Source organism: Phalangium opilio, unplaced genomic scaffold, assembly GCF_054372755.1.
Source record: "Phalangium opilio isolate 3A_F unplaced genomic scaffold, DU_Popi_V2 ptg000089l_1, whole genome shotgun sequence".
NCBI lineage: Eukaryota > Metazoa > Arthropoda > Arachnida > Opiliones > Phalangiidae > Phalangium > Phalangium opilio.
In genome coordinates, this window is record NW_028324194.1 from 5,115,008 (window position 1) to 5,142,716 (window position 27,709).

Sequence of the window (27,709 nt, forward strand, 5' to 3'; positions counted from 1 at the left end):
GTAAATCTATAGGACAATTAGAAACGCAATATGACTGACAAATATCTAATTACAAGGCAAGTCTTATGAAATGGCAGTTAAGATGTCATTATGGCTTGCTCATGAAAATTAATTACGTGACTAAAGTTGAATACAGTATTGATCGTTACTGAGTTAGAAATTTCTCCATAAAATATTAATGAAATAGGCCTATGGTGGAAACTCTTAATTCATTCTTATTGTCAAAATTATCTTAAAATTTATGTCATTATGGCTTGCTCATGAAAATTAATTACGTGACCAAAGTTGAATATAGTATTGATCATTACTGAGTTAGAAATTTCTCCATAAAATATTAATGAAATAGGCCTATGGTGGAAACTCTTAATTCATTCTTATTGTCAAAATTATCTTAAAATTTATGTCATTATGGCTTGCTCATGAAAATTAATTACGTGACCAAAGTTGAATACAGTATTGATCATTGTCATTACTGAGTTAGAAATTGCTCCATAAGATATTTAATGACTTTAAATATAATATTAAAAACATATATGATCTCATATTTCAAAATAATTAGAATTTAATTTGTCGTAAAAATGAGTACTACTGCGTTGCCATTACTTTAGTGGCGTCTGCTAAATCGAACCACATCTGTGAGAATTCAACCAGCCCCGAAAAGGTAAGAAATTAGATTTAGCAGACACTACCAAACCAATGACGGCGTTGTAGTCGTATAGTCCTCGTTTTTAAGACTGATTAAATGCTAAGTATTTTGCAATTAGAGAATAATTTTTCTTTAATATGTTTCCTTTTATATTTAGAAAAAGGCCTTTCTTCTAAGGTATAATGGTATGTTAGCTAGCTTTCCGAATTGTGATAATTTTGCTAAAACAAGTTTCTCAGCGACAACCTGACTGATTTCGAATACTGTTTTTACCTCTCCGAGTGACGATGACGTCATGGAGAGGTATTACACTGGACGTGTCTTGTGTGTCTGTCACCGCGTTCGTAGTTGGCAAATCGGAGCAAACGTGTTCGAAATTTCCGGATCGCGTTCGCAGTACACGGAAATTCGGAAAACTTTACTACCCTGCTTTATTTATCTTACTTAACGTCAATCACTAACTAGTCGTTGCACCTTCATCTGCTGGCTAACCGCCAACTCTTTTACCCAATACCAATCGTTAGTTATTGGCTTCTAACAACAACACCATGCACTAGTCTTTCGTGTATACCACATACACACCAATCTGTACTTATTGGCTTCTAACACCGCCATTAACTGGTCTTTCGTCTATACCACATAGACACCGATCTGCAACATTTGCTTCTACTCCATCATCGTCGTTAGGTTTAAGATGTACGTGGCGAGCGGATAGGGTTGCATTAGGTCCTTATATAGAATTAATAAGGATATAAAGGATTAGACACTTCAACCTTTACAAATGCACTAGACAATATCTCGCCAAATTTGTCCTTTTTATTTTCGTTTATCTCATTGGCTGATTGACCTATGTTTGAGAAGTATGAATATGGTGAAAAATGTTAGCACTAGACTCGGAGAGGTTTACTTTGGTTTCCCAACTTTTTTATTAAAGACATTGCAAAGGTTAAGAAGGCTCTTTTTTTAAAACTTCCATCTGTGACCTGAGATATTTTAGATGAAAGGTTGTCCGTACAATTTATACGATCAAATTAAATAGACATTTTTTGCGTGGTTAACAATGTGAAATAATTGGTTTCATTATTCAACTTTGCATTTTTTCGAAATTGAAATGTTTTTATTACTAATAAATGTATAAAAAAAGACTCTTACCTTCAGAAAACGGTGGTATTTCCTCGAAAGTAAGTAGAAATACAAGTTCCAAGTGTTTTTTAAACGATTTTACAGGTGTAAAATTTATAAAATACGTTTTTCTGCTCTTAGCTCGTATAAAATGGAGTAATGGCATCTCCGAGGGTTTGACTTATTATGCCCTATAGGGGGTTAACATAGAGTGCCACTACTCTAAGCTCATCCTTTAATTTAGTTTCGAAAGTTCCCGATAGATGGCGTTTTATACGGCTACCCCCAGAAAATAGCGGCTGTCTGCTCGTTGCCCCTTCCACGTCGACCTCCCATTGAATTGTGTATCTACCCTTTTAATATATCTATGGTGCACGCTCCATGAGAGGCTTCATCTTGGGCTGGTGCGTAATGCAGCGCTGCCATCTGTGTGCTAAAACTTGTACTAGAATATTTCAAAGTTGGGTCATGGGGCTGGCATAGTTTTCATTTAATTTTTTTATCAAAACAGCAATATTTCACCATATTACTAGCCTTAAGCCGCATCCGCGTGCCGAAGTCAAATATACGCAACCAGTTCAGAAATTTGTTTGGATATTTTTCAATTATCTTTCCTCTAAAAGACGCTATAGTCCAGGGATGTCCAACCTTTATTCACGAAGGGCCTAATTCAAAATTAGAGACCATCAAGCGGGCCACACAATGAAAATTCACCTATTTTCATTTATTTTTTAAATTTTACAATTGTTTTTACCAGTTTTAGTGAGAAGCCTGACTTTTCTTTTGTTTAATCATCTATCTCTTAATATTGCATTCTTTCACTACAGCATCTGAATCCTTGCATATTAAGCAAACTGGCCTACCTTGAACAGAAACAAAAAAGTAGTTGTACGTCCATTTTTCTTGAAAAACGCGATAATTCTCGCTAGGCTTTCTTATTTGAGAACTTGAACCCATATTTTAACTTAAAATTGTTTCAGTCTCAACGAAACAGAACTAAAACTGAGCCTTGAAAATCGGACCAAAACGGGCTGGAAATAAGTTGTTTTAGGCGAGTAAGAAAGGTGTGAAGTTAGTAGCACAGCACACCACCATCTGGTGACAGTAGTTATACATCGAATTTCTAAATATATTGGTCTTTTTTGGTAAAAGCTTCTTCGTCAAAAAATATTTATTGTCCCAATACCGATTCTCATTCATCCTATGGTGGGCCATCAGAACTTATAGGTGGGCCCGTAGAATTACCTCGGCGGGCAATTAATACCATTAAATTTTTCACTCAACTGGGGCCAAATTATAGAACCGGGCGGGCCACAAGTGGCCCGCGGGCCCGTAGCTGGACATCACTGCTATAGTCGTATGCACAAACCCTAACATGTAGCGCCTCTGTTGGATTCTGTGCTACACATCGTTACAATTTACGCGTGTTGTAGGTATTGTATCGGCCACTCCAGTAACACCTTCCTTTCTCTATGATCGGACTCTCGGAAGTGGGGACTTAGGAAACAACGGAGCGGGGTAGTTTGCAACCAAGAAATATTTCCTCTCTGACAGGTTTTACACCGGATGCTGGGGCATAGGTCGTTTGCCTTTTAAACATTAAATATTATTGTCCTTTAAAGTTGTTTGCCTTTTAAACATTAAATATTAATGTCCTTTAAAGTCTTTCGCTCGTCAATATCAGCAATTTTGTGACCTTGGAATAGGTTTTTAGATCCATACCACTGTATAAACTTAGCCGAACATGATTATAACTAACAAAAAATTAACCTTAGCTAAGCCATGATCTGATCATATTATCAAGAAAATAATATCTAGCAATTTGATATTGGTTAACTGTTGGCTAAACCACTACAGGTTGGTGCCGGACTTCATTAAAGAAATTCTTTTTCTTTTTTTTCCATTGACGTCGTCATTGAAACGAGTTACAAGTTTTTTATGAGATCAAATAGGATCTCTAACACGAGGGTAAACATGCATATTACTACGCCGACACCATAGAAGCGAAATGGGACCACTGTTTGAACTAGAGTTACTGGTGAAACGGTCTTCTCGGGAACTTGCCATCTCACTTTTTCCCTGATGAGCGCCGCTTGGTGAAAGACATTATTGAAACATTTTGTTTCAAATATTCTCTCGCCTCTAAAATTAGAAAATACAATTGTTACTTGGTAAACGATTTGATGAAATTTTACATGACGTGAGTGATAATAATGGGTTTTCTCTTGGAAAAGCAAATTCTGGGGGTATAAAATCTCTCTCGGTAAAACCATGGTAAAACTGTAACAGTGTAAAGCTTATGAAATATGTCTTATAAACTTACGCTAGTACTTACATAACAGTGGTAGTTTCCAGGATCCATGGATCAGCGTATACAGTCCTTTTTATCGCAAAAACGTATTTCAACGTCGTCAAAGGATCTTCGCTGATGAAAAGTGTGGGTTTCTCGCTCATTAGATCGCATGCCACATCAAGTACAATATCAAATAAAATTTGCGAAACGAGAAAATCGCACTTTCCATCGATGAGGTCCTCCATGAAACTTGGCGAGGCAGTTTCGATCCTATTAACAGGTTCAATCCATTCCGCAGGAACACGGCCTTGAGGCCATTTGTCTTCCTAATTTTTCGGATCAAGTAGAGAAATTTCATATGTAATCGCTTACATTTTTGATATAGCTCGCAGTACTGTACTTTTTGATTCGTTTATGTGAAAATATTAGTAATATGAACTACTATTTCCGTTACAGGTTTCCTCGTATGACATTTCTAATATACGATCGTGCGGAGCCTCCGAACTAGGCCCATGCGTGTCGCGAAGCGAGAATATTTTTTTAACCAATTTAGTTCGCCGTGGTTTTACGCTTGGGGGCGCTTATATTACCGTAAAATAAACAAAGTTCAACCCCGTGACCCTGTCGACTGCTTAAGTATTTGGGCCAAGGTCGCGGATTGTAAGTATACGTTTTCATTACTCCTACTGAATTATTGAAATTATTTATTTTGTTGTCATCAATACAATCTAACCGAAAGATTCAATAAAAAGTGAATAGCCCCAAAAACATTTACGTTAATTTTAGGATGAAACTTTTCTCTATCAAAAGAATTTTATGACTGACCCCTAAAATATCAACGATAATTTAAGGAAGATCCCTGTCCCAATCGAATAAAAGCGGCATCTTGTACACATATATATGGTGAAAATATTTTCCTTAACAAACGGGATATTTCCATGGAGAAAGGGGGTGGAGTCGAATTGAGTAGCGTTTCTCGGTCACTATTCGTAGTAAATTTCACCACCAAGTGGGAGAAAACTGTGGGGGATGGAATGGGGAAAGATTCTTGCACACCGTGGTAAAACCACCATGATGCTTCTTTGGCTACATTTATCACGCCCTCTCTCGACCATGTCTCGACTTAGCAAATTCAAAATATAGTGGCAGCATGGTTCCAGGCTTCCATCGTTTTAGATAATAACTTTGGTATTTATACACGCAGTATATGCCCATATTCAAATAATTAATACGCGAAATATTACCTAATTCACGAAAAGCTTGCCACCGTTCCTCCGTTTAAATCTACGCGCCACGAAGTAGCAGAAAGCAATTAAATTAAACCCGCCACCATGGTGCCACAGACGGCGCCAGCTAACTAGGTCACGTGTGTTTACCACGATGTGGATGATGCGGCCCCCACTATTTCAACCCACCCCATCCTCCCGTTTTTGTGGGATATTATATCGCGGGTCGGGGCAGAGTTTGGCTCCAGATTTCGACTCCTCTCCCCTTTCTCCATGATATTTCCCCACATAAAATCTGACTTGCATGGGCCTAGTTCATTTCGGAGGCTCCGGATCGTGTATCTATTTTTACGTATATACATTGGACGCTCGAATTTGGTCGGGGGTTTTTGGAAAATGTGGACTTTTTAAAATAATTTTAGACTTACCCATATCTTGAAGAATTTCACCGGATCTGAATTATGAACCATGGTCAATTTTCGCTTTGAATAAATGAGCCAATCATCCAGGGTGTTAATTTTTACGTATGACTCTTCGTAAGCGTCCGATTTGAAAATGCAGGAGACCCAAATTGAAATGACGGTTACTACCAGCAGCCAAGATCCGAATAAAATTCTCCACGTAATATTTTCTGACATCACCATGAAAGCTTATAGAAATGACAATATAAATTTCATTCATTAGGTTTTTGTCCCAATTTACGTCATTCACGTTTTGCAAAAGCACTCCTTTATTTATATACTTACGTTCCAAGAAAAATAGAAAAAAGGCATCCCACATTTTAACCAAAAACATCTTGACTTTTGTCCACAGTTTTCTTGTTTTTTTAGAAATGCACATAATGTAGGACATAATGCACATATACGAGAAGAGTATAATTAGCACCTGAAATTTAAAAAAAAAATTATGTTATCAAGTATCAAATAAACGTCTCAAAATAATCTAGACAGCGCAGAGAAATTGTATTGAAGTGAAATCGAGCGTATCTCTCGTTATTACTTGGTCCACGAACCATTTTATGGACCTAACCTTTTCATTGTTATGAACAGATGGACTGCTCGTGGTCAGGGCCAGAAATAAGAAAAAATCTCTTATAGGACATGTGCCCAGTGACCCCCTATTTGACTGGAAAATTTATAGGACATTGTCCACTGGAGTGTGCAAAAATAGTGTCGCGTCATCATAGTCAAGCTAACAAAACTTCGGAAAATTTATGGGTCAAAATTTCCAGTGACCCCCTTAGTTTTTTAAAAAAATTATGGGATATTTTAAAATTTTATTGGACAATGTCCAGTGTCCTGTGCTTATTTCCGGCCATGCTCGTGGTTATTTTAGGGCAGCGCCTCTCTAGCGCCACGCCGCGACCAATATTGAAACCGTTTCGACTCAAACACGGCCAACTTAGATACTCGAAAGGCTGGCCAAGGGCTTGCCGAGTATCTAAGTTGGCCTTGACTCAAACCATCGCCATAACACAAGGCTTATGAGTCGAAGGGGTTCGGAACTCTCCAGCTAGGGATGGCGACAGGCGATGCCATTAGATGAACAGGAGTTTTAGCTTAAATTTTTCCAGTCCATCTGTGTTTAATGGTCTTAGGCTACCTACACTGAATAATCTAATAACATCGCTGAAATATTTTTCAAGTGCAGTGAAATTGGCTATACTCTATTAACAGTACACTTATGTTTATATGTACAGTCAGGAATGAAAGGACGGGAGTTGGAATGGCTAAGGTCAAATCATAATAGGCGTGAAATGATCTTGGAAACATCTGGCGTGGCTCATTTTATGTTAGCGACGTCATAGACTGAAGAAATACGATTATTTCCCTCTTAAATATTTTCATTGGCTGCTAAATATGTGAAAATTCTTCTACTAACTCCACCCTCTATCCGCTCGGTCCCTAGTTTGAAACGACTAGACATTTACCGCCTTCAGGAGATGGCTAAGCAGACGATGGGGGAGGAGCTACACTTTAAAAAAAAACAAAAAAACAAAGGCCTCGCCATATGTTTCCACCATCAAGGGAACACCGGGAGCCCCTTTAGCCATTCCAACCCCCTCCATACATTCCTGGTACAGTATAATGCATGAAAAGAGTACTTCAAACTGTTAGAAGAAGCGTTTGAATTCGAGATTTAACTAAATACCCAATTATCAAAGTGGATGAAATTAGTCGAATACTTCGGGAACTTCTCGGGAGGTCGTGAGATGAGAACCAAATCACTTTCCTGAAAGATCGGTGTCGGTATCCAAAATTCATTTTGGTAAAAATCTTCCACATTAAACATGTACATGAAAAAATGCAAATTCTACAAGAAATACATTTATGCTTATCTTGCGGAAACCAGTAAGATAAATTCTTTTGCTAAGTTTTTACCTCGTAGTCTTGAAGTATACTTTTTGCATTCCTTCCGTCTGCTTCTACGGATACTAAGTTCAATCTGGTTCACGCGAATAAAATTAATGTTTGTGAGTCCCCACAATGTGTTAGTGCTACGTAGGCCTAATCGCAATGTTGTCGAAGATAAGAAGTGATCTAAAACGAAGGTCTGTCCCTGTTCCGATGCTGGACGCTTATGCGGTTTGAAGATACAGAAGCCACGTCCTCTGAAGAACTAACTACTAAGTTTAAAACATTCATTCCGTACGACTATAAATGTTGGTAAGGTAGAACTTTAATATCGGTTTGATTTTTTAATCCGGGAGGGTTCACAATTGGGTTTCCGAAAAAGTGTTTGAGTTGTACCAGGAATACATAGATTTACTACTTGGAATCTTTAAGAGACCATTTTAGGGGCCTGCGTGCTTGACTGAAAGGGGAGGAGGTGTAGAAACCGTCACCGTTGACGTCATGCATAGTTTATTTGATCTTAAAAACCACGTGACATTGACGTATTTTGCTACCTGCGCCGCGACTCCCGCGACCTATGCGCGGTGAACCCGAATGTAAACATGATACGTCGTTTGAACGAGTAGACCTAGGATTACGTTCCAAAAAAAGGCGAAAATTCTTGGAGACTCGCTTTCAGATAAGAAATATTCCTTTTATTAGCAAGAGGGTAATTCGAAAGACACCCGCCACTTTTCGCTCAAGGCTTGATGACATCTATGACTAACCACCTATTTAGATATCGCGCTCTCATAGACGGGACGAGATCTTTGGACAATAGTTATCACTTGCGATATCTCGCTTAAAAAGTTAGAGAATTGCGCCCATTCTTAGCTTAATTGAGGAAGGGAAGAAAACTTGACCATAAAATATATATCACACTGTATAAATGCAAATTTTACAAGTCATTGTTATTTCCGTTTGCAGACTTACTTTACGTTTGACGCCTGTAGAACAACCGCTGCCACAAAGTTATAGATATTTCGAAATGACTGATGAAAAAGGGACGCCTGTGTGAAAAATGTATTTCGTGTTTAAAGGAAACGCTGGTAACATAACTGATTATACCTTAAAAGAAAGGCCTTTTTCTAAATATATAAGGAAAAATATTTTTAAAAAATAAATGATATTTTATTATAAAATAATTAGCATTTAATTAGGCCTAGGAGGATATAGGGGTGAAGGAGTCTTCGACTGCCCGTTTTCCCATTGAAACGCGCTTACAGATTATCGTCCGTTCTGGGAGATTCTTAGCCGCGCACCTTGTTCCGCGCTCATCGTCATCGGGCGTCGTCTGTTCGTTTGTTTTAATTTTTGTTAAAGGCGCTGCAATTTTTAGTGCTTTAACGGAACATTTATCATTATTTTATTTTTAATTAATAGTAAATTATGGTTCTTAGATAAAACTGAAGTAACGGTAACGTTTTTTTACTCTTTCCCAACGCCAAAAACTCTACTAGATAAGTGTTTAAGGTGGATTAAAGCCTGTGGGAGGATCGAACTAACGCTCGATAAAATTAAACAAGGGTCCCAAGGGGACCATTACAATTTTTCCGCCACACCTCGTATAAATTAAGCACAGATTATGAGTCCTATCTCCTATTATAATAAAGCAATAAATATGAAATAAAATTAAAAAATAGCTTATCTCGCTGGATTAATTAATGTAGGAATCGCATTAAGAAGAGTAGCTCCACAGTCAATAATTCACATCGAAAACAGACTTGCAGGAGCGAGAAAACGCTGAGCGCAGAGGAAGTGAGATGGAGTCTCATGGTGAAACCGTTTTATACATATAGCCAGTTCAGGGCCGGAAATAAGCACAGGACACTGGACATTGTCCAATAAAAAAATCCTTATTTCCAAGACTGTCTGAGACTCGATTTTCGCCTGAAATGGACATTTTCGTCGCAAAGTGGAAACACTGGCGACATCTCGTATATTTTAGCGAAATCAACACCTGGCTTTTCCAAAATATATATTTAAATTATATTTTAAATTACTATTTAAAATATTATTTTTTCATATTATTTAAAATAGATAATTTATATAATTTAAAATAATATTTTGTAAATGAATTAAATACCTTAAAATAAATATAAATTTTTAACCAAAATTTCAAGGAAGATTCGAACGCGCGAGTCTCAATTTAAAAACAATCCACGAGGAAAAAACGGTCGAGCGTTCTGACCACTGGGCTACGAAGAGCTCTGCAATTTCCCTTCTGTTTGCGTACTGTATACATATTGTAAAGCTAGAGTTGACTGACAGCTGAGGGTGAAAATTAAGGCGGGGTTTTCGACGAAGTCCAATAAGCGGTGTGACGAAGACGAAACGAAGGAGGAGTTAAGACGAAACGAAGGAGGAGTTAAACTCTCGTTTATGCTCCCCATAAATTTTTACGCCATCTATCGATGGGCGGAAAAATTAAAAATATCTCTACATGTGCAGTGAACACGTAATATATGCGGCGTTGCTTCAAAGGCCTAAGCTAGCATGAAAAACCCACTACTTTTTGAATTGGATTTGCGTGGTCACGTGATGCGCGTAACCAATGTAACTAGGTGCGCCTGCACGAATCTCCCATCGGAGGGGCCGAAACCTGAGCTCTAAGAACGGGCAGTCGAAGACTCCTTCACCCCTATATCCTCCTAGATTAGGCATAGTCTTGAAAACGAGGACTACTGCGCCATCCGCCATTTCTGCGAAATCGAACCACTTAGGCCTACCTCTCTCACCCTGTGCGTTAAGGGGCATCAATTTTGAGCAATTTCAATAACTCTACGGTGCCAAACGTAAATTTAAGCAAATTATTTGTTTCACTAAGTTTACAAACAAAGGAGGGATTGGTTGAATTCTCACATGCTGAGATAGGTAAGGGCAGAAGTAGGATAAGGGACTAGAAGTATCGAGGTAACCAAATTCTTCACTTGGCGAACGTGAATATTCTTGATAACGCACCAACGCTTGGCCCTCTGGTAGCGGTTTCTGAATTTTCCCTCCAAAACGTGAGACGCTCACGGCGGTAGACGGCCGAATTAGATTCAAGGAGCCGCGTCCGTGTTCCGCGGCTTTAGGCTGAGGGGAAGGGGTAAGGAAAGTTTTTGGAACTCGACTAATTTTTTTTTCTCTCTTGTGTAAGTGCGATGGAAGACACATAAAATCGTCAAATTTGTTAACTAGCGCCAGGATCTACTACCAATGCTAGAGCTCTTTACTTCTAGTCCCTTATCTTACTTCTGGTAAGGGTAAGGTGAAGGTAGGGTATAGCATAGCCCACTCGATCACGAGCATAAGAGGTTCGATTTATCAGACATCACTAAACCCATGGCGGGTGGCGCAGTAGTCCTTGATAGTTTTTAAGACTAATTAAATACTAATTATTTTGTTATAGGAGATCATTTATTGTTTTTATAAATTTTTGCTCTTATATTTAGAAAAAGGCCGTTCTTTTAAGGTATAATGTTATGTTAACTGAACTTTTCCTTTAACTTTATATTAAAAGCTAGACATTTTACGCCGGTCAATTGCAATTTAAATATTAAAAATATAGCAGTTATTCTTACTTCCAGAACTCCGAAATATCCTTGTGAGACATTAGCAAACCTGAAAGCGTAACTCATAAATCTAATTTGCAAGGTTACTTAAAGGGAGGGTGAAGTGGAAAATGAAGTTATTTTAATCGATTCTTCTACATATAATGAGACGAAGGGAAACATCCAGGAAATATCTCCGAATGATTTTATAATTAAAATTAGCTTCAGATTTTACGAATGATTTGAAATAAGGACCTCTGACCAATCGCTTAACACCCTGCCATCCTATTAACAAAATTCTCGTAGCATACTCTATGCTAAATGAAATTTATCGAGAGATTTGATAAAATTTGCGCGCGATGTGATAATTGTGGCCAGGGCCGTCTTAAGGCGTTATGGGGCCCAGGGCTAATTATTTCAGCAACATAAAAAAATAAATATTCAGTTGTAAAAGACTCGAGATAGCCTATTATATTAAAAAGGCAATTTCATGTCGTCAAAAATATAAAAATTCCAGGAAAAGCGTCCATGTTGTTTCAAAACAGTAGCGATAAGCTTAAAACATTTTCTTTCTAGTCTTTTCATGAGTTCTGATTATCTTTGATTGTCACGCTCTTCTGACTCATCCTGAGATACATTACGCTTTTGGTGTAAATGAGAATCCGATGATGTTGTCCCCTGTTTTGTTGTTAAAAATTAGGTTAATTTCGTTATTTTCGAAGAATTTTCCATCTCCTCAGGCGCCTTTTTTCTCTTTGTAGCTTAACTTTAAAATTTGCGACTCATAGTTTTTACTCGTCTGAAACCCACTGACCCTTGCGATGATTAAGGATATTTTGAAGTTTGAAAAATATAGGCCTGAAAAATCCATGCGTGCTCAAACTAAAACCGACTCATTTAAGAGAGCAAAGTTCATAACTCCAGTTTGCCCTATCACTCACATTTACATCCCTGCATAGTGTTTGAGGGACAATGCGTCACGTTATCAGTTAGCCTTAGGAAAAGTAAACAAGAAAAGTCGATTAGTGTGGTTTATTGAAAATTCAAAATGAGTGTATAAATAATTTAATTTCGTAATCAGATTGCAATTGTTGTATGTTGTATATTATGTATATATTTTGTATGTAAATATTTTACGAATCAGGCCTAATGCGCTCGCGCAAATATTCATGTTTTGAAGAATTACATTCACGTTTTAAAGAGCTATTTTCATTAATTCTTTAACTGTCCTGCTAGAGGTGATGTGAGTAATCAGGACAATTAAAACAGAAACTTTGAACGAAGGGACCGGTTCCCACGACAATAACACTATAAAAACTTGAAGCATCGATATCGGAGAGCTTTAGTTTTTTCTATCTATTTTACCGCGAGATGGCATTGCGAGCTGGACCAAAACGTGCGCGAAAATGAACATTTCAAATTTCAAACTAGGGAAAATGAACATTTTAATTTCCTTAAGTCCAGCAAACAGCGCTCTCGTGTGAGGGAATTAGGCAAAATAAGTTGCCAAACGAAAAATGAAAATCGGCGCCGCGCACAGGCCTTGATTAATGTAGGCAATATATGAAGTAACAGATTAAGTAAAGTAGAGTGACAAGACAGTTTAGAGTGAAAGACATTGAGTTGATTGGATTTAATAAGCCGTTTGAATTCGGCTAACTGCTAAAGCAAAATTGGGTGATATGTTACTAATCAGACTGATTCTTTGATGTTACGAACGGGAACTAATGTTTTGATTTTTCAGTCGGTCGGAACACTAAAAAAGTTAGCTCTCCTAAAACGGAGTTAGAGAATAGAACGATGACATCAAAAGTGGATGAGAGGAAAAGTATGAAAATGGCCAAAAGTCGCGAGTCATCAGAGTTTCGCCGTAGTTGGCCGTTTTATTGGCGTAGCTATACTGGGCCTGTTCACTCCCTTAAAATAGGTCTTGTGTTAATTCGCGGTTACGCGGTTACCGTCGTCTGCTATTGTATAATCTCGGTAATTTAGCTATAGCGCGAGCAGCTTGCGTCGTGATGCGCGTGATCGAGTGGGTTATGGTTAAACCAAGGAGCATAAATGTTTGAACTACTTTCAGTTGCGAGTTTGCAAGTCCATCAGTCACTAGTAAACTAAATAGTTATTGGCGAAACTTTGATGTCCGCGTTTTTTAACACAGGCTCTATGGCCATTGTCATACTTTCCCTCTCATCCACATTTGATGACATGGATGCAGCTTGGGCTAGGTATACTTTTCTATCTGTAAACATGTGCGAATTCATCTGAGAAGGGTGGTTGTAGCCATGGAACCTAGTGTAGGCCATGAACCTCTTTAGAAAGGGGGTCCGCAGAGATTTTGGTTAGAAAATTTGTTCACAACTTAATATTTCCTCGAAGCGTGACGGTCAAAGTTACGTATTGCCTACTTCTTGAACAAGAAATTTGGGGCCCTTAATTCACGCGGGGCCCTGGGCTATAGCCCATATAGCCCATGCCTTAAGACGGCACTGATTGTGGCGCGAGATGTAGAGCGTGCAACTGGAATTTAGTTAACAGGAAGGCAGGGCGATACGCGATTGGTCAGAGGTCCTTATTTCAAATTATCATTGAAGTCTGAACCTAATTTGAATTTTAAAATCATTCGGAGGTATTTCCTGAATGTTTCACTATGTAGACTGGTCTTGCTATTAGTAGAAGAATTGATAAAAATCACTTGATTTTCCACTTCATCCTCCCTTTAAAAAATCTTAACATTTTAATGCCCCCTTAACTATGGTAACCAATACTTCATAATGTCAATATATTGTCAAAACTTAGCGTTCATCCGTAAGCAGACGACATTGTCAGTGGTTTTATGGTTATATGGCAATGTTCTATCACTAATACCATGTATTTAATCACTAACTTGAATAGCTAACAAGCTACACTTGGCGATAGGAGTTGACTATTTTGTGGTAGCGTAGCCAACTCAAAAACTGCGCCACCTCGCGTACGTGAGCGCAATATTCGAGTGGGCTATGCCGTCTGTAACGGGAATTCGAAAGACACGCCCAGATACCATGGTTTGCTTCTTACTGTTTATGAAATTTACGTCGCACGAGTGGCACGAAAATATGGCAATTTTTTGCTTTTATGCAGTGGACTACAGGGTAATGCTAGCCTAGGCATAGTTATTCATGTTAGTATAAGTTCGTAAGATATGCTCCATAAGTTTGTCTCTTGTTACTGAGAACTTGACATGAAGCGACGTAGTTGAAACGTCATAGCAACGCCTGGTGAGGCGCTGTCAAAAGCTTTGACAGATTATATTGAAAAATGTGCTGCAAAATTTAGTGTAGTACTTCAATTCTCGCTTGTCATTCTCTAACTAGCTTGAGCTGTAAGTCTCTAGCATTACGTAGTATAGGTAGTGTCATACTTATGGAACGTATCTTATGAATCTATGATGTTAGTGTATACATTCGTGCTAATACTATTCAGTTTATAAGGATATATAATGGTTTTTTTTAAAAGCTTACTTGAATTTTGAAAATCCTGTTGATGGAACTTTAGGATAACTTGAATTGAACGACATGGTTTTTTTATATCTTGATTTCAATTGCAAGATTTTCGATCTTTTTTTCCCCCTAATGAATAACCCAAAAACTTCCACGAAAATGGGTATTCTTCAAGATAAAACTCAGTATTAGCAAAGACTACATTAATTAAACGCAAAACAGGGGAGTAAGTACTTTTTTCAAAACTCGTACGAAGTCTTAACAAAAATTGTAGCCGAAAGTTTTTAAAACCACTTTTAGGGAACCAGAACCTTACGCGATGTCTTAGAGTGTATTAATTCCAAAATAAGAATTGTTTTGCAGAAATATATTCATTAGGTTTCCATGACAATGCTGAAAAACCGATTATGATAAAGCAAATTGCAATCTAGAGAAAAACGATAATGATACCCCGTTGTATTGTAGTCCTTGAGCACATTGCTTCGACGTGTCGATTTCACTATAGCTTTTGAAGTAAATTGCAACATAAAACTCAGAGAAAAATTTAATTTTCAGCTATATATTTCAAATGCAAAATATATAGGCCTGTACTTGATAATTCTGCCTTATTCTTTTAAATCCCTGATAATACACGTGTTTCTTTGAACGTCTTATTTGATATCTGAGAATAATAATTTGGATTAGAAAAAGGCATATTTCTAAAGTGTCTAATAAAATAGGATAACGAGGTCTATTAGACGTTCATCGAAAACGGATTATAAAAGATAGAAAGTCGGGGTATAGCGTTAGTCTTTTTGAACGCAACCGCCCACACGTGACCAGGACAACACTAACACCAGGTTAGCGAGTACGCACTCCTTTAGCCTTTATACCTTACTGAGATCAGAAGTAGGATAAGGGACTAGAAGTAAAGAGCTCTGGCACTAGTGAACAAATTTGAGGATTTTATGACGCTTCAATAGCGCCTAGAGAGAAAAAAATTGGCCGAGTTCCAAAATATTTTCCTACCCCCTTCTCCTCAAGCTAAAGCCGCGGAACAAGGACGCGGGTGCTTGAATCTAGTTCGGCCGTCTACCGCCGCGAGCGTCTCACGTTTTGGAGGGAAATTCAGAAACCGCTACCAGAGGGCCAACCGTTGGTGTGTTATCAAGAATATTCACTTTCGCCAAGTTCAAGAATTTGGTTAACTCGATACTTCTAGTCCCTTATCTTACTTCTGTTGAGATTAGAGGGTCTGCTTATATTTAGGAAGATAGCTTCTTCTCATACAAATAATTTACAGCTGTGCACATTAAAGGGACTGTAAAGAAGGCATGGGCGGGTGGGTAAAAATTATTTGAAATACGTCAGAGGCACGTGACCGAGGAGTGGCGTGGTTCAAAGAAGCTTAGTTCGTTTTATTTCGAAAAATACCACTTCATGGAATTGGCGCTGCAATCTCGCGAAAAACGAAGACTAGATGTTAGCCAGTCCCACTTCATGAGGAGCCTTAGTATCTTGGCATCACGTGATGTCTGTGACGTATTTCAAATAATTTTTACCCACCCACCGATGCCTTCTTTGCAGTTCCTTTAAGAACGTACCAAGGTGTCAACCAAATTTTTTTCATTTTCTCAAAGTCTGTTTTTGATATTTCTAAAGGATAATTAGAATCGCATTGTGACTAACAAAAACTAATTACATGGCCAGTCTAATGAAAAATATAATTACATGGCCAGTCTAATGAAAAAACCTTTAAGATATCATTATGGTTTGCTCATGAAAATGAAATACCTGACTAGACTTGGATACAGTATTGTTTGTTACAGAGCTAGAAATTTCTCCGTAAGAGTAGTTTAGCGGGTATTATTTATTTGAATAAATGATAATAATGCATATTATCATAAGTTTATAAGTAATGTTCCATAAGTATGGCACTTCATATACTTCGTAATGCTAGAGACCTACAGAGAGGTAGATCGAGAACTACTATTGAGAATTGATTACTACACTCAGATTTGCAGTGCACCTTCTAATTTACTTTATGCTAAGCCTTTCAACGCGCCTCACCAAGCGTGGCTTTACAATCTATGACGATTCACTTACGTCACTTCACGACAAGCTCTAAGTAACCAGTGACAAACTTATGGAACATATCTTATGAACTTATGATATTAATTATATTATTTTAGTCTGTTTTTAATTGTTACGTTTTATTAAGCTTTGCCCAAAGTACAGTATTAATTAAAGATAAAATGAAAATAATTATTTAGAATACCAATACCCTTCCTTCAATAATTTTTGAAAATTAACTATTGCCCTTAACAATCTCCACATGTCAAATTTTTGCATTTTCCTGTTTTTTCGCTATCAGCATTGCAAGTGCAAACATAACCCTCATTATATTTATCGGTGCAATCTGAAAGAAATTAAGTTTAAATTTGAAATGTAACAATTCTTTACTGAAATTAATTAAGTTAAAATTTATAAATGAAACTTTTAAAAGTGGATAAACTCTGAAAACAAGTTACTAGACTTTTCAGCTCTAAAAAGAAACAGAACTTAAAGATAAAGTTCAGGTAACATAAACATTATACCTTAAGACAGGCTAGGAAATAAGACAGGTTTACAGGTCAAAAACCAGTTTATTAATAGCTTGGACCACTTTTTTTATTCAAAACGTGAGGGTCACAGGTCCCAATGACTAGTTTATTAATTCCTACTTTTATTAAAAATTGATATGGGGACCTCTTTAATTATTTTCATTTGAACATAAATTTCGACTCCATGAGTCCAGTTGTGTATACAACCCTAAGCCGAGAGAGATTTTTATAGAAGAGAGAACGACCACAAGTCCTGTGACCAGTAGAAAAATAAATTGGGGAAGGGTCACTGGTCCAAGGACCAGTTTCATATTTAAGACATCAGGGGGTCACTGGTCCGGAGGACTAGTTCAGAAATAAACCTTATTTCCAAGCCTGCCTTAAGATGAATGGTCATTTTCTAAATCTAAGAGAACTATATTAAAAAAAATATATCTTATTACAAAGTGATTAGCATTTAACTAATCTTAGTAACTTGGACTACAGCACCGCCATTGGTTTAGTGGCGTCTTTTAAATCGAACCTTTTACCCCTTACCTCTCTCAGCCTGTGAGAATTCAACCAATCCCGTGGGGGTAAGTGGTTCGATTTAGCAGACGCCACTAAACCAATGGCGGGTGGCACAGTAGCCATCGTTTTTGAGACTAATAAAATGCTAATTGTTTTGCAATAAGAGATCACTGATATTTTTAAATATATTTCCTTTCATAATTTAAAAATGGCAGTTCTTTTAAGGTATAATGTTATGTTACCTGAACTTTTCCTTTAATCAGTAAAATTGAGAAAAATTGTATCTTATTCCTAAGCAGCATACAATTCTGAGCAAAAGAGCCAATATCCAGGAAATCATAAGTTTATCATTCCTCTAAGTACACAAATATGGGCTACAACCGGGCATCTTCCGCAGGCTATTGTGACGTCAGAACTCGTATAGCGCTAAGATCCGAAGAGAGAAAATTTTGAAATTTCTGTCGTGGTGCTGCCACCAAGCGGTCAAGACGATTACTAAATGGGTCACGTGAAAAAAATCATCCAATGGAATAATGGAGATTTTTACGTTTCGTATAGGCAGGCAATGGGGGGGGGAACGAATTTTACTTAAGCAACCCCAAAATCCCTCTCTCCCTCGTGAGATAGAGGCGGTTTCAGTCCTGGAACATTCTAAAAGGCATAAAAGAAATGCTAGGCTAGGTAGTACAATTTTGTATTGAAGTTGAGGTGATAAATGATACGGAGAGAGTATAGGGTTTCATTAAAGTGAGCCAGACAAACACTATTGCCATAGGAGGAGCAGCCATTTCTCTACTTAGAGGCATGATAAACTTATGAGGAAATTAATTGTTTTCGTATAAAATCTGTTTCGAATTTCCATTTTTTCCACGGAATTAAGTCTAGTCACGTCTTTTCAGACTTTATTTTCTCCTTTAACGTGCACTTACCTGCACCACAACTACAGCCAAAAATGTAGCAATCGCCTGGCTTCCCATCTTGGCATGCGCATGTCAGGTCTGCGTCAAAGCATTCTAAAAAATTCGTAAATTTTTTGTAAAAATTGGTTAAATCAATTTATCAGCAATTTTTCTTAACTGCAATCACATATTCCATTATTGCAAGAACCCTCAACGGGTTTGCCATCTTCGTCGGTGCATTTGCAAGTCTTAGCTCCTGGCTCGCATTTTTCTGTTAAATACAGAATTTGAACAAAAATGTATTTTAGAAATTGGTTTTGTGTGTTTTTTTTTTATGAAGAGTCATAGTAAAACTAGAGGAAGGTTTATTTTATGAATCGGTTTCGTTCAGTTTCTCAAGGTTGGGTCCGAGGGCCTATAACCAAAAGCGTATAGATATAAAAACAGAAAGTGCACTTCGTTGACAAAAGCCCTCCTTTATCTCAGAATAGTGTCGACCCCTATGCGTATGATTACCTTCCCGACCGTTGCACAGGGTACAAGCCGTGGCAGGGCTCATGAAGTCGCAGATGCTAGCTCTAGTACCAAAAATTATCGTTTGGATCGCCAGCATCATGTACTACTATCTCTAAACCTATGACGTCAAGCAGCTCTTCCCTGATTGGTTAGTTCCTGTAGGCGGTTAAGCGGATGGTAGTTTTCTTCTCAGTTTACACGTCGTCTACACTCTACAGCCATAGGCAAGGAATTGTAAATGATATATACTTTTTGTTTTTATATCTGTGCACTTTTGCTATAACCATTGAGACTGTTAATACCGTCCTATTCAGATGATTCTAAACAACAGCAACATTCCATCTTTATAATTATTGAATTTGAAATTGAAAGTTGTAAAAAACAAAATGTGTTTCTGAATAAAGAACTTCTTGATAGAAGTGAATGAAAAGACTTAAGGTGGAATTCATAAACGTCGGACGCAACGCTATTTAGTACAGGCGAAGGCAGGGCGTCGTGCGCAAAAAACAGACGTTTGCGTCGCCTGTACTAAAATGCGTTGCGTCCGACGTTTATGATTTCCACCTTAAATAGCGTTTATCGTCTACATAGATCGTATAAATTCTTCAAGAGTTAAAATCCCTTATAATAAACCGAGTTTAACCTCAAATTAAACACTGAATGTCCGTGACTTCAATAAATTTATCTATTTAAATTTTGTATAAAATTTGGTTACATACTTTGCGTCGTTTGCGAGATCACAACTGCAGTCACGCAGACTAGCATGAACGTGAGAAATATCTTGAAGTTGCACATCTTTTCTTCCAAAATGTATGAATATTCTGAGCGTTGTACAATTCTCGCTTCGTTGATAAGCTGTTGCCACTCGTACCGTCGCTTCTATTGGGAGTTGTAGTCAAGGGATCGTGTGGAGGGTTATTTGTAGAGAAAATTTGAAGCTAAATTGTTTGAAAGGCGGGATAGAAATTTAGATTGAGAACGCAACTAACAGCTGTAAACGGTATAATAACACACGCTGAGTTTACTACCTTTATCTAGGTTTTCCATGCACCGTTTTCTAACGCAGTGTAGGAGAATATCAAAACCGAAAACTCACTAATGTAAGAAGAACGTTGAACCTAGCAAATTCCCTACCCGTCCTCGACTACTTTGAATGTTTTAATGGGAGTGGCTTAAAATTTCAAAACTCGCGCTCGCCATCTATCGGCCGGATTCTCTCATATTTTGGGCTTTAGAGATGGATACTGCATAAGCTAGTAAATAATATTTTAGTAAAAAGCGAGAAAAACCACATACTTAAAGAAACTACTACCAGGAATGTATGGAGGAGCTGGAATGGCTAAGGGGGCTCTCGTTGTACCCTTGATGGTGGAAACGTATGGCGAGTCCTTTTTGTTTTTTTGAGAAGTGTAGCTCCTTCCCCTACGTCTGTTTAGCTGTCTACCGAAGGCGAAAAATGTCATGACTCGTTAAAAACGGCATGGCAGAAGTGACCTTTTAGATTTTTTAAAGTTAAATGCGCTGATTCGCCGCCGTTCGCGTTCATATTGGATTCTCTCAGCCTAGGTAGAGAACCTAGGGTAGAGGGTGGAGAATTATAGCAAACAAGTTTTTTTGGCAGCCAATGAATGAATGAAAATAATTTAAGTGGTAAATACGATTTTTACGTCAGGCTATGACGTCACTAGCGTAAATTAAGCCACGCCAGTTGTTTCCAAGATCATTTCACGCCAATTAGGATTTGACCTTAGCCATTCCAACCCCTCCACACATTCCTGCTACTATTTATAGAATCATCAATTAAATATATTCTTAACTTTAAATTTTAATTTTTATATCGCATTATTGTCTGCTTTGCTTTTCTACCACTACCACAATTTATGAACAAATTATTTAATTAAAAAAATAGAGATAAGAATGCCATTTTGACCACTAGAAGTCGCTATATACAAAGTTTGAGGGTGGAGCCAAAATATAAGCAGACGAAGTTTCACAATGGAGTATGCGAGGATGGTATCAGAGGCTAAAGCTATGATGCAACGTTCTTATTACATTAATCTGTTTTTGCCTATAGGTATAGTTCTTCTTGGTTTACTACCTTTATCTGGGTTTTTCATCTTTCCTAACACAGTGTAGGAGAATATGAAAACATATAACAATTTTAATTGAGAATTATCACATAGTGAAGCAGGATAATGCGATAATTTTAATGGATTGGTACTATAAATAACCCTAAAAAACATTTTCATTTAAAAACTCACCGCTTGTTTTTTATTTTAACATTCTAAAAGAAAAAATTAAAACCATTAATTTGTTATTCTTCTGGAAATTTTGGCTTTGTGAGCCACGTTAGACAACTTTGATAATTAACTCTGAATTAAGTAAGAATTTTGGTCAGGTTTGATAATGTTATTAAAGGAAAAGGTTAGGTTACATAACATTAGAGAACGGCCTTTTTCTTAATATGAAAGGAAAAATATTAACAAAGAAATAAATGATCTCTTAATACAAAATAATTAGCATTTAATTAGTCTAAAAAACGATCGAGGACTACTGCACCACCATTGGTTTAGTGGCGTCTGCTAAACCGAACCTCTAATCCTTACGGGATTGGATGAATTCTCACAGGCTGAGAGAGGTAGGGGTAAGAGGTTCGGTTTAACTGACGCCACTATACCATTGGCGGAATAGTCCTCGTTTTTAAGACTAATTAAATGCTAATGGTTTTGTAATAAGAGATGATTAGTTTTTTGTTTTAAATTTAGAAAAAGGCCGTTCTTTTTAGGTAAAATGTTATGTTAACTGAACGTTTCCTTTAAATATTTTTGTATAGGCCTATTGGTGGGATGAAATTAATCTCAATTTAACTCGGGTTTCCAGCTCACGTAGTAATAACCTCGCAATTTATTTTTACCTCTCCGAGTGACGTATGTCACGGAGAGGTTCTAATTTCGACGTGTCTGTGTGTGTGTGTGTCTGTCTGTTGTTACACCCACGTGACCGTGTTCGCAGTTTGCAAATCGGAGCAAACGTGTTCTCAATTTCCGGAAATTGTATTACACTTACAGGCTATTACTCCATTGCCTGTCTAACATCACCAGCCTCTGGTCTTTGTCCATCCCACATGGACACCAGTCTGTACACACTGGTTTCTAATCACAATCATCTGCTGCTCTTTGTCCATCCCACATGGACACCAGTCCGCACACACTGACTTCTAATCCCCACCCTCTTGTGGTCTTTGTCCATCCCACATGGACACCAGTCTGTACACACTGGCTTCTAATCAGAACCGTCATCTGCTCTTTGTCCATCCCACATGGACACCAGTCTGTACACCTGGCTTCTAACACCACCATCTTCTGGTCTTTGCTTTTGTCCATCCCACATGGACACCAGTCTGTACACCTGGCTTCTAACACCACCATCTTCTGGTCTTTGTTTTTGTCCATCCCACATGGACACCAGTCTGTACACCTGGCTTCTACTCCATCATCATCGTTAAGGTTTAGACATACGCGGCGATCGGCCATGGTTACGAGAAACGTCTGGCCTTCCAATGGCGGGGCTTCCACCGAAGGTTCACGCAATTGCGCTGTTCTTATCCATAGCTGCGATTCGACACCCTTATATACTACCTATTTGAGTAAGGCGACGCAACCGGCGTATGCTTCATTTCAAACGCCAATATTAGTCAAGTCTCTCAAGAATGTTTAATTATTCTTTTTCAAAACGATGTAACGCTCAATAAGGCGAACAACTATCGAAGAAAATATTTAATATTAATTATATTTATTTTAATATTTAAGATAATCATGTCTCTAAACTCAAAATTAATACGGAAAGGGTAAAACAGCAGTCTATGTGTTTGTCTATATGTGTCCGTCCGTTGTTACACTTGTGCGCTGCGTTAGAAGTTCGTTTTTGTTTTGATGTGTAAAGAAATCCTTCAGAACCTTAATATTCCCGTTTTCCATAATATAAAATGAATATGTGGAAATATTTTTCGTAATTATGATGCATTTAGTACTTTTGTAGCTTTAAAGCTCTATTTCATTTTGATATTCCAAAGATTTTTTTTAATATTATTATTTAAAATGGATGTTTATATATTACTTAAGCTATACTACATCTGTTTATAGCATAATCCTTCCTAAAGTGAATACAAGCGCAACGCTACAATGTTGGTCAAATGAATTGTTATTTGTCAATAGGCCTAGTGAACCAAAAAGTAAACGCTTGGGTTTGGGTTTCGTTTCTGTAATGCAGAGACATTAACGGTTCAGAGTGATCGTAAGTTAAATACACTATTAAATAATTAGGCTTAGATTTTATAATCATGGTGGAAGTCTGGGCCGGGCCGCGTTCAGCAGAGCCCAGCGCTGTTAGCAGTGCCCTACAGCTACATAACGGGATTTTGTTTTTGAATTTTGACGTCACGGTGCTTAGCGCTGAGCTAGCGCGGTCTTCAAAGAAAATAGTCGGCTTTTTGGATAACGTGACGTAAAACGTGTAGTTCTCAGCTTGGCGAAAAAACCATGGATGAATTAATACAAATAGCTCTATGGGACTATAGCTATTTAATTGGCGTGAAACCAGTTGATCATGCGAGAATTTTAAGAGATATGTTAGTTTCTAATTTTAAATATAAAAGTTGTTATCTATCTCTATAAATATGTTATCATACAATTTTTTTTAAGCCTTGGTACCTTGCACGCTTTATTGCGCTAGAGTAATTTTAGACCGAGTAGCGCCGATTGGTGAAATTCGACGTCACAGATCAAAGGTTTCATCTACGGCGGTGCACGCATTTTGTTTCGCGTGTACGTGAATAGATGGCGTTATACACTCCCTCCATCAGTTCGGAACTGCAGAACTGATTTGAAACGATCTAAATCCCACAATCCATATGTCGTCTGCTTTTGTTTCATGTAATAGGAAAAAGTACGTTAACGTTTAAGCTAAGGCAAGGCAACGGGTAATATAGGCGGCAATGGTAGGTAACATGAAGGTATGTATATATATGTAAATGTATTTTATCCATTAACTGAGTACACCAACAATGTGTTTATGTATATACTATTTATTCGTGTAGTGAAGAATAGGTACACCTTTGAGCGTTTTCGTTACATGCTTCGCTCGTATATGAACACGGGTACGTACATATTTCGCTATTGCCTTCGATCTTACACTGCAACACTCGCGAAAGATGTGTCTGTACCTGTCTGTATAGTCATGAACTGACTTGGAAAATACATTAAAAGGATCGGTTACTGTATCTAGGTTATCTAAATGTTTCTCCCTCAAACATTCTTCGCAGGACGTAATAAACTTGAGGAATAACGTTGATGGCTGTTTGAGGTTTCCGAAAGCTTTGTTTCCAGCATGAATTGCATCAGGATGCAGGGTATGGTTAGATTGGGGGTCGCAAATGCTATCGAAACATTGACAACACACCTTGTTTTCAAGTGAAAAGCAAATGTAGCCTGCTAGATAGTAGACTGACATACTGTCTAATGTTACAGGTATATCTATTGGGTTAGTGCTAGTAAGCCCTAGAGTGTCAACAATAAATCCCAGGCTATCAGGACCATTACACGCGTGCATATCATATGATCTACTTAAGTAACATTCATCCTCAGGCGAAATATCACCTTCCATGACGTCTACTTGGAGGAATGCGTTATCGGGATCAGGTAATTGATGCGAGTCATCCGCCTCTTGGTATCTTTCAAAGACTTCCAGTAATTCACGCTGAGCATCTGGAATGCGTTCTGTATCAGGCATATGCAGGACAGGATGTAGTTCTTCAACGACATTGCAGGCCAACATGGTATCCGTTGCATTACAACTCACATTATTGTCAGAGGGTACTGTGACACTATCACGTTCCAAAGGCTCATGAAGGTTGCAATGTCTACGAGACACTGGTGGTTTTACTATGGTAGTCAAAATGTCTGGTGAGATATATTCCTGCAGTTGTTTAATAAGCAATATTCGTAATCGCTGTCTAAATGCCTTTGCTGTAGGGTATCTATTTCCTCTGTCACGTATACGACCGAACAAACTCTCTAAGGCGTTTTGATTGAATCGTCCTGGCATGATATATGTAAACCCATCCTGTCTTAGGTACTCGTCTAAGTGAAGTATTGATATTGTTGACATTATTAACCCTGTCTGACACGGTTTCCAAGAACGCCCGATTTGTATGCGTTCAATGATGGACATTACTTCTTGTAGCAGACGTCTTCTCTCTACATTTAAGGCCTTGCTCTTGCAACAACCTCGCATGATTGCAAACCAATTGCACATCAAACGGCAGAACCAAGCAGTTGTCTTCGCAGCTTGGTCAAGCCTATTTACCTGCACAAGTGTTTCCAAGGCCGCAGCTGTGGAGCTACTTAAGACGTCTTGCGCAAGTGGAACCCTCATTTTTTGGTAATGCGATGGATTTACATGTGTCGCGGTCAGTTTTGGTGCCAATTTTAATTCAGACGTTGATTGCAGGTTCACAAGTTCCCTTATGTACTTCACATCAACGGTGTCACTTGGAAGGTCATATTGAGCTACAATATCGGGTGGTATTTTCATGGTGTTGTTCAAGAGCGCTGTTCTAATATTCTTGAACACATGGGGTGGATCAGCCATCACATAAATGTCTTTACTTGGTTTGCACGGGTGAGGAAATGTGTTTCGTCTCTCATGTGCATTAACCTTGATCCCCATAAGATTTAAACTTCTAAGGTTGTTGGGACCCATGTCACTCACTAGTGAAACCACTTGCAGGCCAATATTGTCAAGAGCTTTGATACAGTCCATGATTAATTGTGTTTGATCTCGTCCATTGACACTGTTTCCTGTTAGGTGGTACGCCAAAATATATTTCCACTTTTGACTAGCGGAGCGTACCATTATCACAGCAGCATGGGTAGCCTTGTTGTCTCCTGGAAGGGTTGCGTTACCAATTACTTGTTTCAGCCCAGCATCGTATTCAAGCGCTTGCCTAATCTGGATCTCGTCCACCAGTATGACCACTTTCCGTTGCATGTCTGTTAGACTTATTACATGGGTTTTAAGGATATTCAGTGCATCGTCTTGAATTCCAGGAGGTGCCTGGAACACTTCAATGGACTTTTGCAATGTTCTAATTGCGGGTAATGGGAATCCACGGTGTCTAAGATACTGATAACCTTTGTTGCCAACATTATGAAGTAAAGACAAGGATTCACACTTGGTTTGAGCTGACCACTGGCAATTACGTGTGATGTCCACTACACGTTTTATCTGATCTTCAGTGAAAAGCTTCTCCCAAGCTAGTTTGTACGCGTTAAGGCGTTGAATTGTCTTTACGAGTTCCTTATTCTCGTTCGATAACCGTTGAATAGTTAAATGCGATACAAGCACCTCATCGCTGTCATTGCGTGTGTTGTGTGTGGCATCTACGGTTTGGGTTAGCTTATGTGCCATAGAATCATCTGGGTGAAGTGTTTGTGTCGCTTGAGTTAATGTACTATTTGATGATGTTTGACACATTGTAACACTTAACGTTGATTCATGGGCTTGGATTAGCTGTTGGGTAGCGTTAGTTTCAACATCTTGATCCCTGATATTGATAGATACATTGGCACCTTCAGGATCATTGTCTTGATTCGTTGTGTTACACATAGGTGTATCGCTCGTGGCACGCTATGGATACCAATATGATATACCATTATTAGACAGTGATACCTATTAAGGCAACTAGTATTACATCGAATCGACTGTACGACTATGAGGCTGGGTGGATGTAATTGGGACATCTTGCTATGATTGCAGTAAGAGCTGCTAATTTGAGCCTATCGAATAGTGCGTCGCGACAATAATAGTAACATGTGTCTTACCGTTATACAGGAGAGTGTATTGCTGTGAGAAGGGATCACAGATATACGTCGCTGGAATCGGGAAGCAATTGTAGGAATGGCCAACGGTAACTTCTGTCCTTTCACACCAAAGGCGGTGGTTGCAAAATGATCCTATTGTTATAAACGCCATTATAGTAATAATAATAAATTATTGTCACATGAAGGATATTTAATAAATATTTGAGAATTATTGCTGTACTTCTATTCGTACCTTACAAACACTGAGGTTAGTCAATGGTTTATTGGTTGGCCGACCAAGAAACAAAAGCCACTTCCTATTGATATCGGGGGTTCTTGGTATCCGATACATTGGTATCCCTGAATCCGTTCTGTTGCTGCAGTGCAATACAGCACACTTTCGTTGCTTAACACCTACCATGGCTTTTTTTTGAACAAATGACACAATTTTATCGCAATAAAGCTTTATTATCTCCATAACAAAATACAATGATGTCATAAACGGTTTTTAACACGTTTAAATCTCGCGGGCAGTTCCGGTTTACCACTTGTTGGTTCGTATCAAATCAGTTCTGCAGTTCCGAACTGATGGAGGGAGTGTATAACGCCATCTATTCACGTACACGCGAAACAAAATGCGTGCACCGC

General features: G+C 38.1%; 3 protein-coding genes across 4 annotated transcripts; all 3 read right to left on the reverse strand.

Moving 5' to 3' along the window:
* Positions 1–1,774: 1,774 nt before the first annotated feature.
* On the reverse strand, positions 1,775–14,801 carry LOC149647144 (uncharacterized). The gene is made up of 9 exons (XM_089850001.1): positions 14,717–14,801; positions 11,247–11,286; positions 8,614–8,690; positions 7,669–7,732; positions 7,439–7,600; positions 6,034–6,172; positions 5,716–5,936; positions 4,104–4,387; positions 1,775–3,910 (listed from the first exon to the last, which is right to left on the reverse strand). Exons 1-9 carry the CDS (start codon positions 14,770–14,772, stop codon positions 3,694–3,696), a joined length of 1,260 nt encoding a protein of 419 aa, XP_089706127.1. The 5' UTR covers positions 14,773–14,801; the 3' UTR covers positions 1,775–3,693.
* Positions 14,802–16,875: 2,074 nt separating this feature from the next.
* Positions 16,876–20,385, reverse strand: LOC149647145 (uncharacterized). Of its 2 annotated transcripts, XM_089850002.1 has the most exons (5): positions 20,231–20,385; positions 19,922–20,140; positions 18,865–18,957; positions 18,717–18,800; positions 16,876–17,093 (listed from the first exon to the last, which is right to left on the reverse strand). In XM_089850002.1, exons 2-5 carry the CDS (start codon positions 19,995–19,997, stop codon positions 16,996–16,998), a joined length of 351 nt encoding a protein of 116 aa, XP_089706128.1. In that variant the 5' UTR covers positions 19,998–20,140; positions 20,231–20,385; the 3' UTR covers positions 16,876–16,995. The 2 variants fall into 2 exon arrangements, with proteins under 2 accessions (XP_089706128.1, XP_089706129.1); XM_089850003.1 differs by having other exon boundaries at positions 19,922–20,385.
* Positions 20,386–24,281: 3,896 nt separating this feature from the next.
* Positions 24,282–27,448, reverse strand: LOC149647146 (uncharacterized). The gene has a single exon (XM_089849605.1). The coding sequence runs from the start codon at positions 26,865–26,867 to the stop codon at positions 24,282–24,284; it is 2,586 nt and encodes an 861-aa protein (XP_089705731.1). The 5' UTR covers positions 26,868–27,448.
* Between the last annotated feature and the right edge of the window lie 261 nt (positions 27,449–27,709).

Excerpts from the sequence above, each read along its gene's own strand:
- LOC149647144 (XM_089850001.1), bottom strand. The coding sequence starts at position 14,772 with ATGTCGTTCAATTCAAGTTATCCTAAAGTTCCATCAACAGGATTTTCA. Across the intron at positions 7,733-8,613 it reads CTACAGGCGTCAAACGTAAA|ATTGAACTTAGTATCCGTAG; the intron begins GTAAGTCTGCAA and ends CGCGTGAACCAG. Across the intron at positions 6,173-7,438 it reads TCATCCACTTTGATAATTGG|GTGCTAATTATACTCTTCTC; the intron begins GTATTTAGTTAA and ends TTTAAATTTCAG.
- LOC149647145 (XM_089850002.1), bottom strand. The coding sequence starts at position 19,997 with ATGTGCAACTTCAAGATATTTCTCACGTTCATGCTAGTCTGCGTGACT. Across the intron at positions 18,958-19,921 it reads GATCTCGCAAACGACGCAAA|AAAAATGCGAGCCAGGAGCT; the intron begins GTATGTAACCAA and ends TGTATTTAACAG. Across the intron at positions 18,801-18,864 it reads TAATGGAATATGTGATTGCA|AATGCTTTGACGCAGACCTG; the intron begins GTTAAGAAAAAT and ends CGAATTTTTTAG.
- LOC149647146 (XM_089849605.1), bottom strand. The coding sequence starts at position 26,867 with ATGTGTAACACAACGAATCAAGACAATGATCCTGAAGGTGCCAATGTA.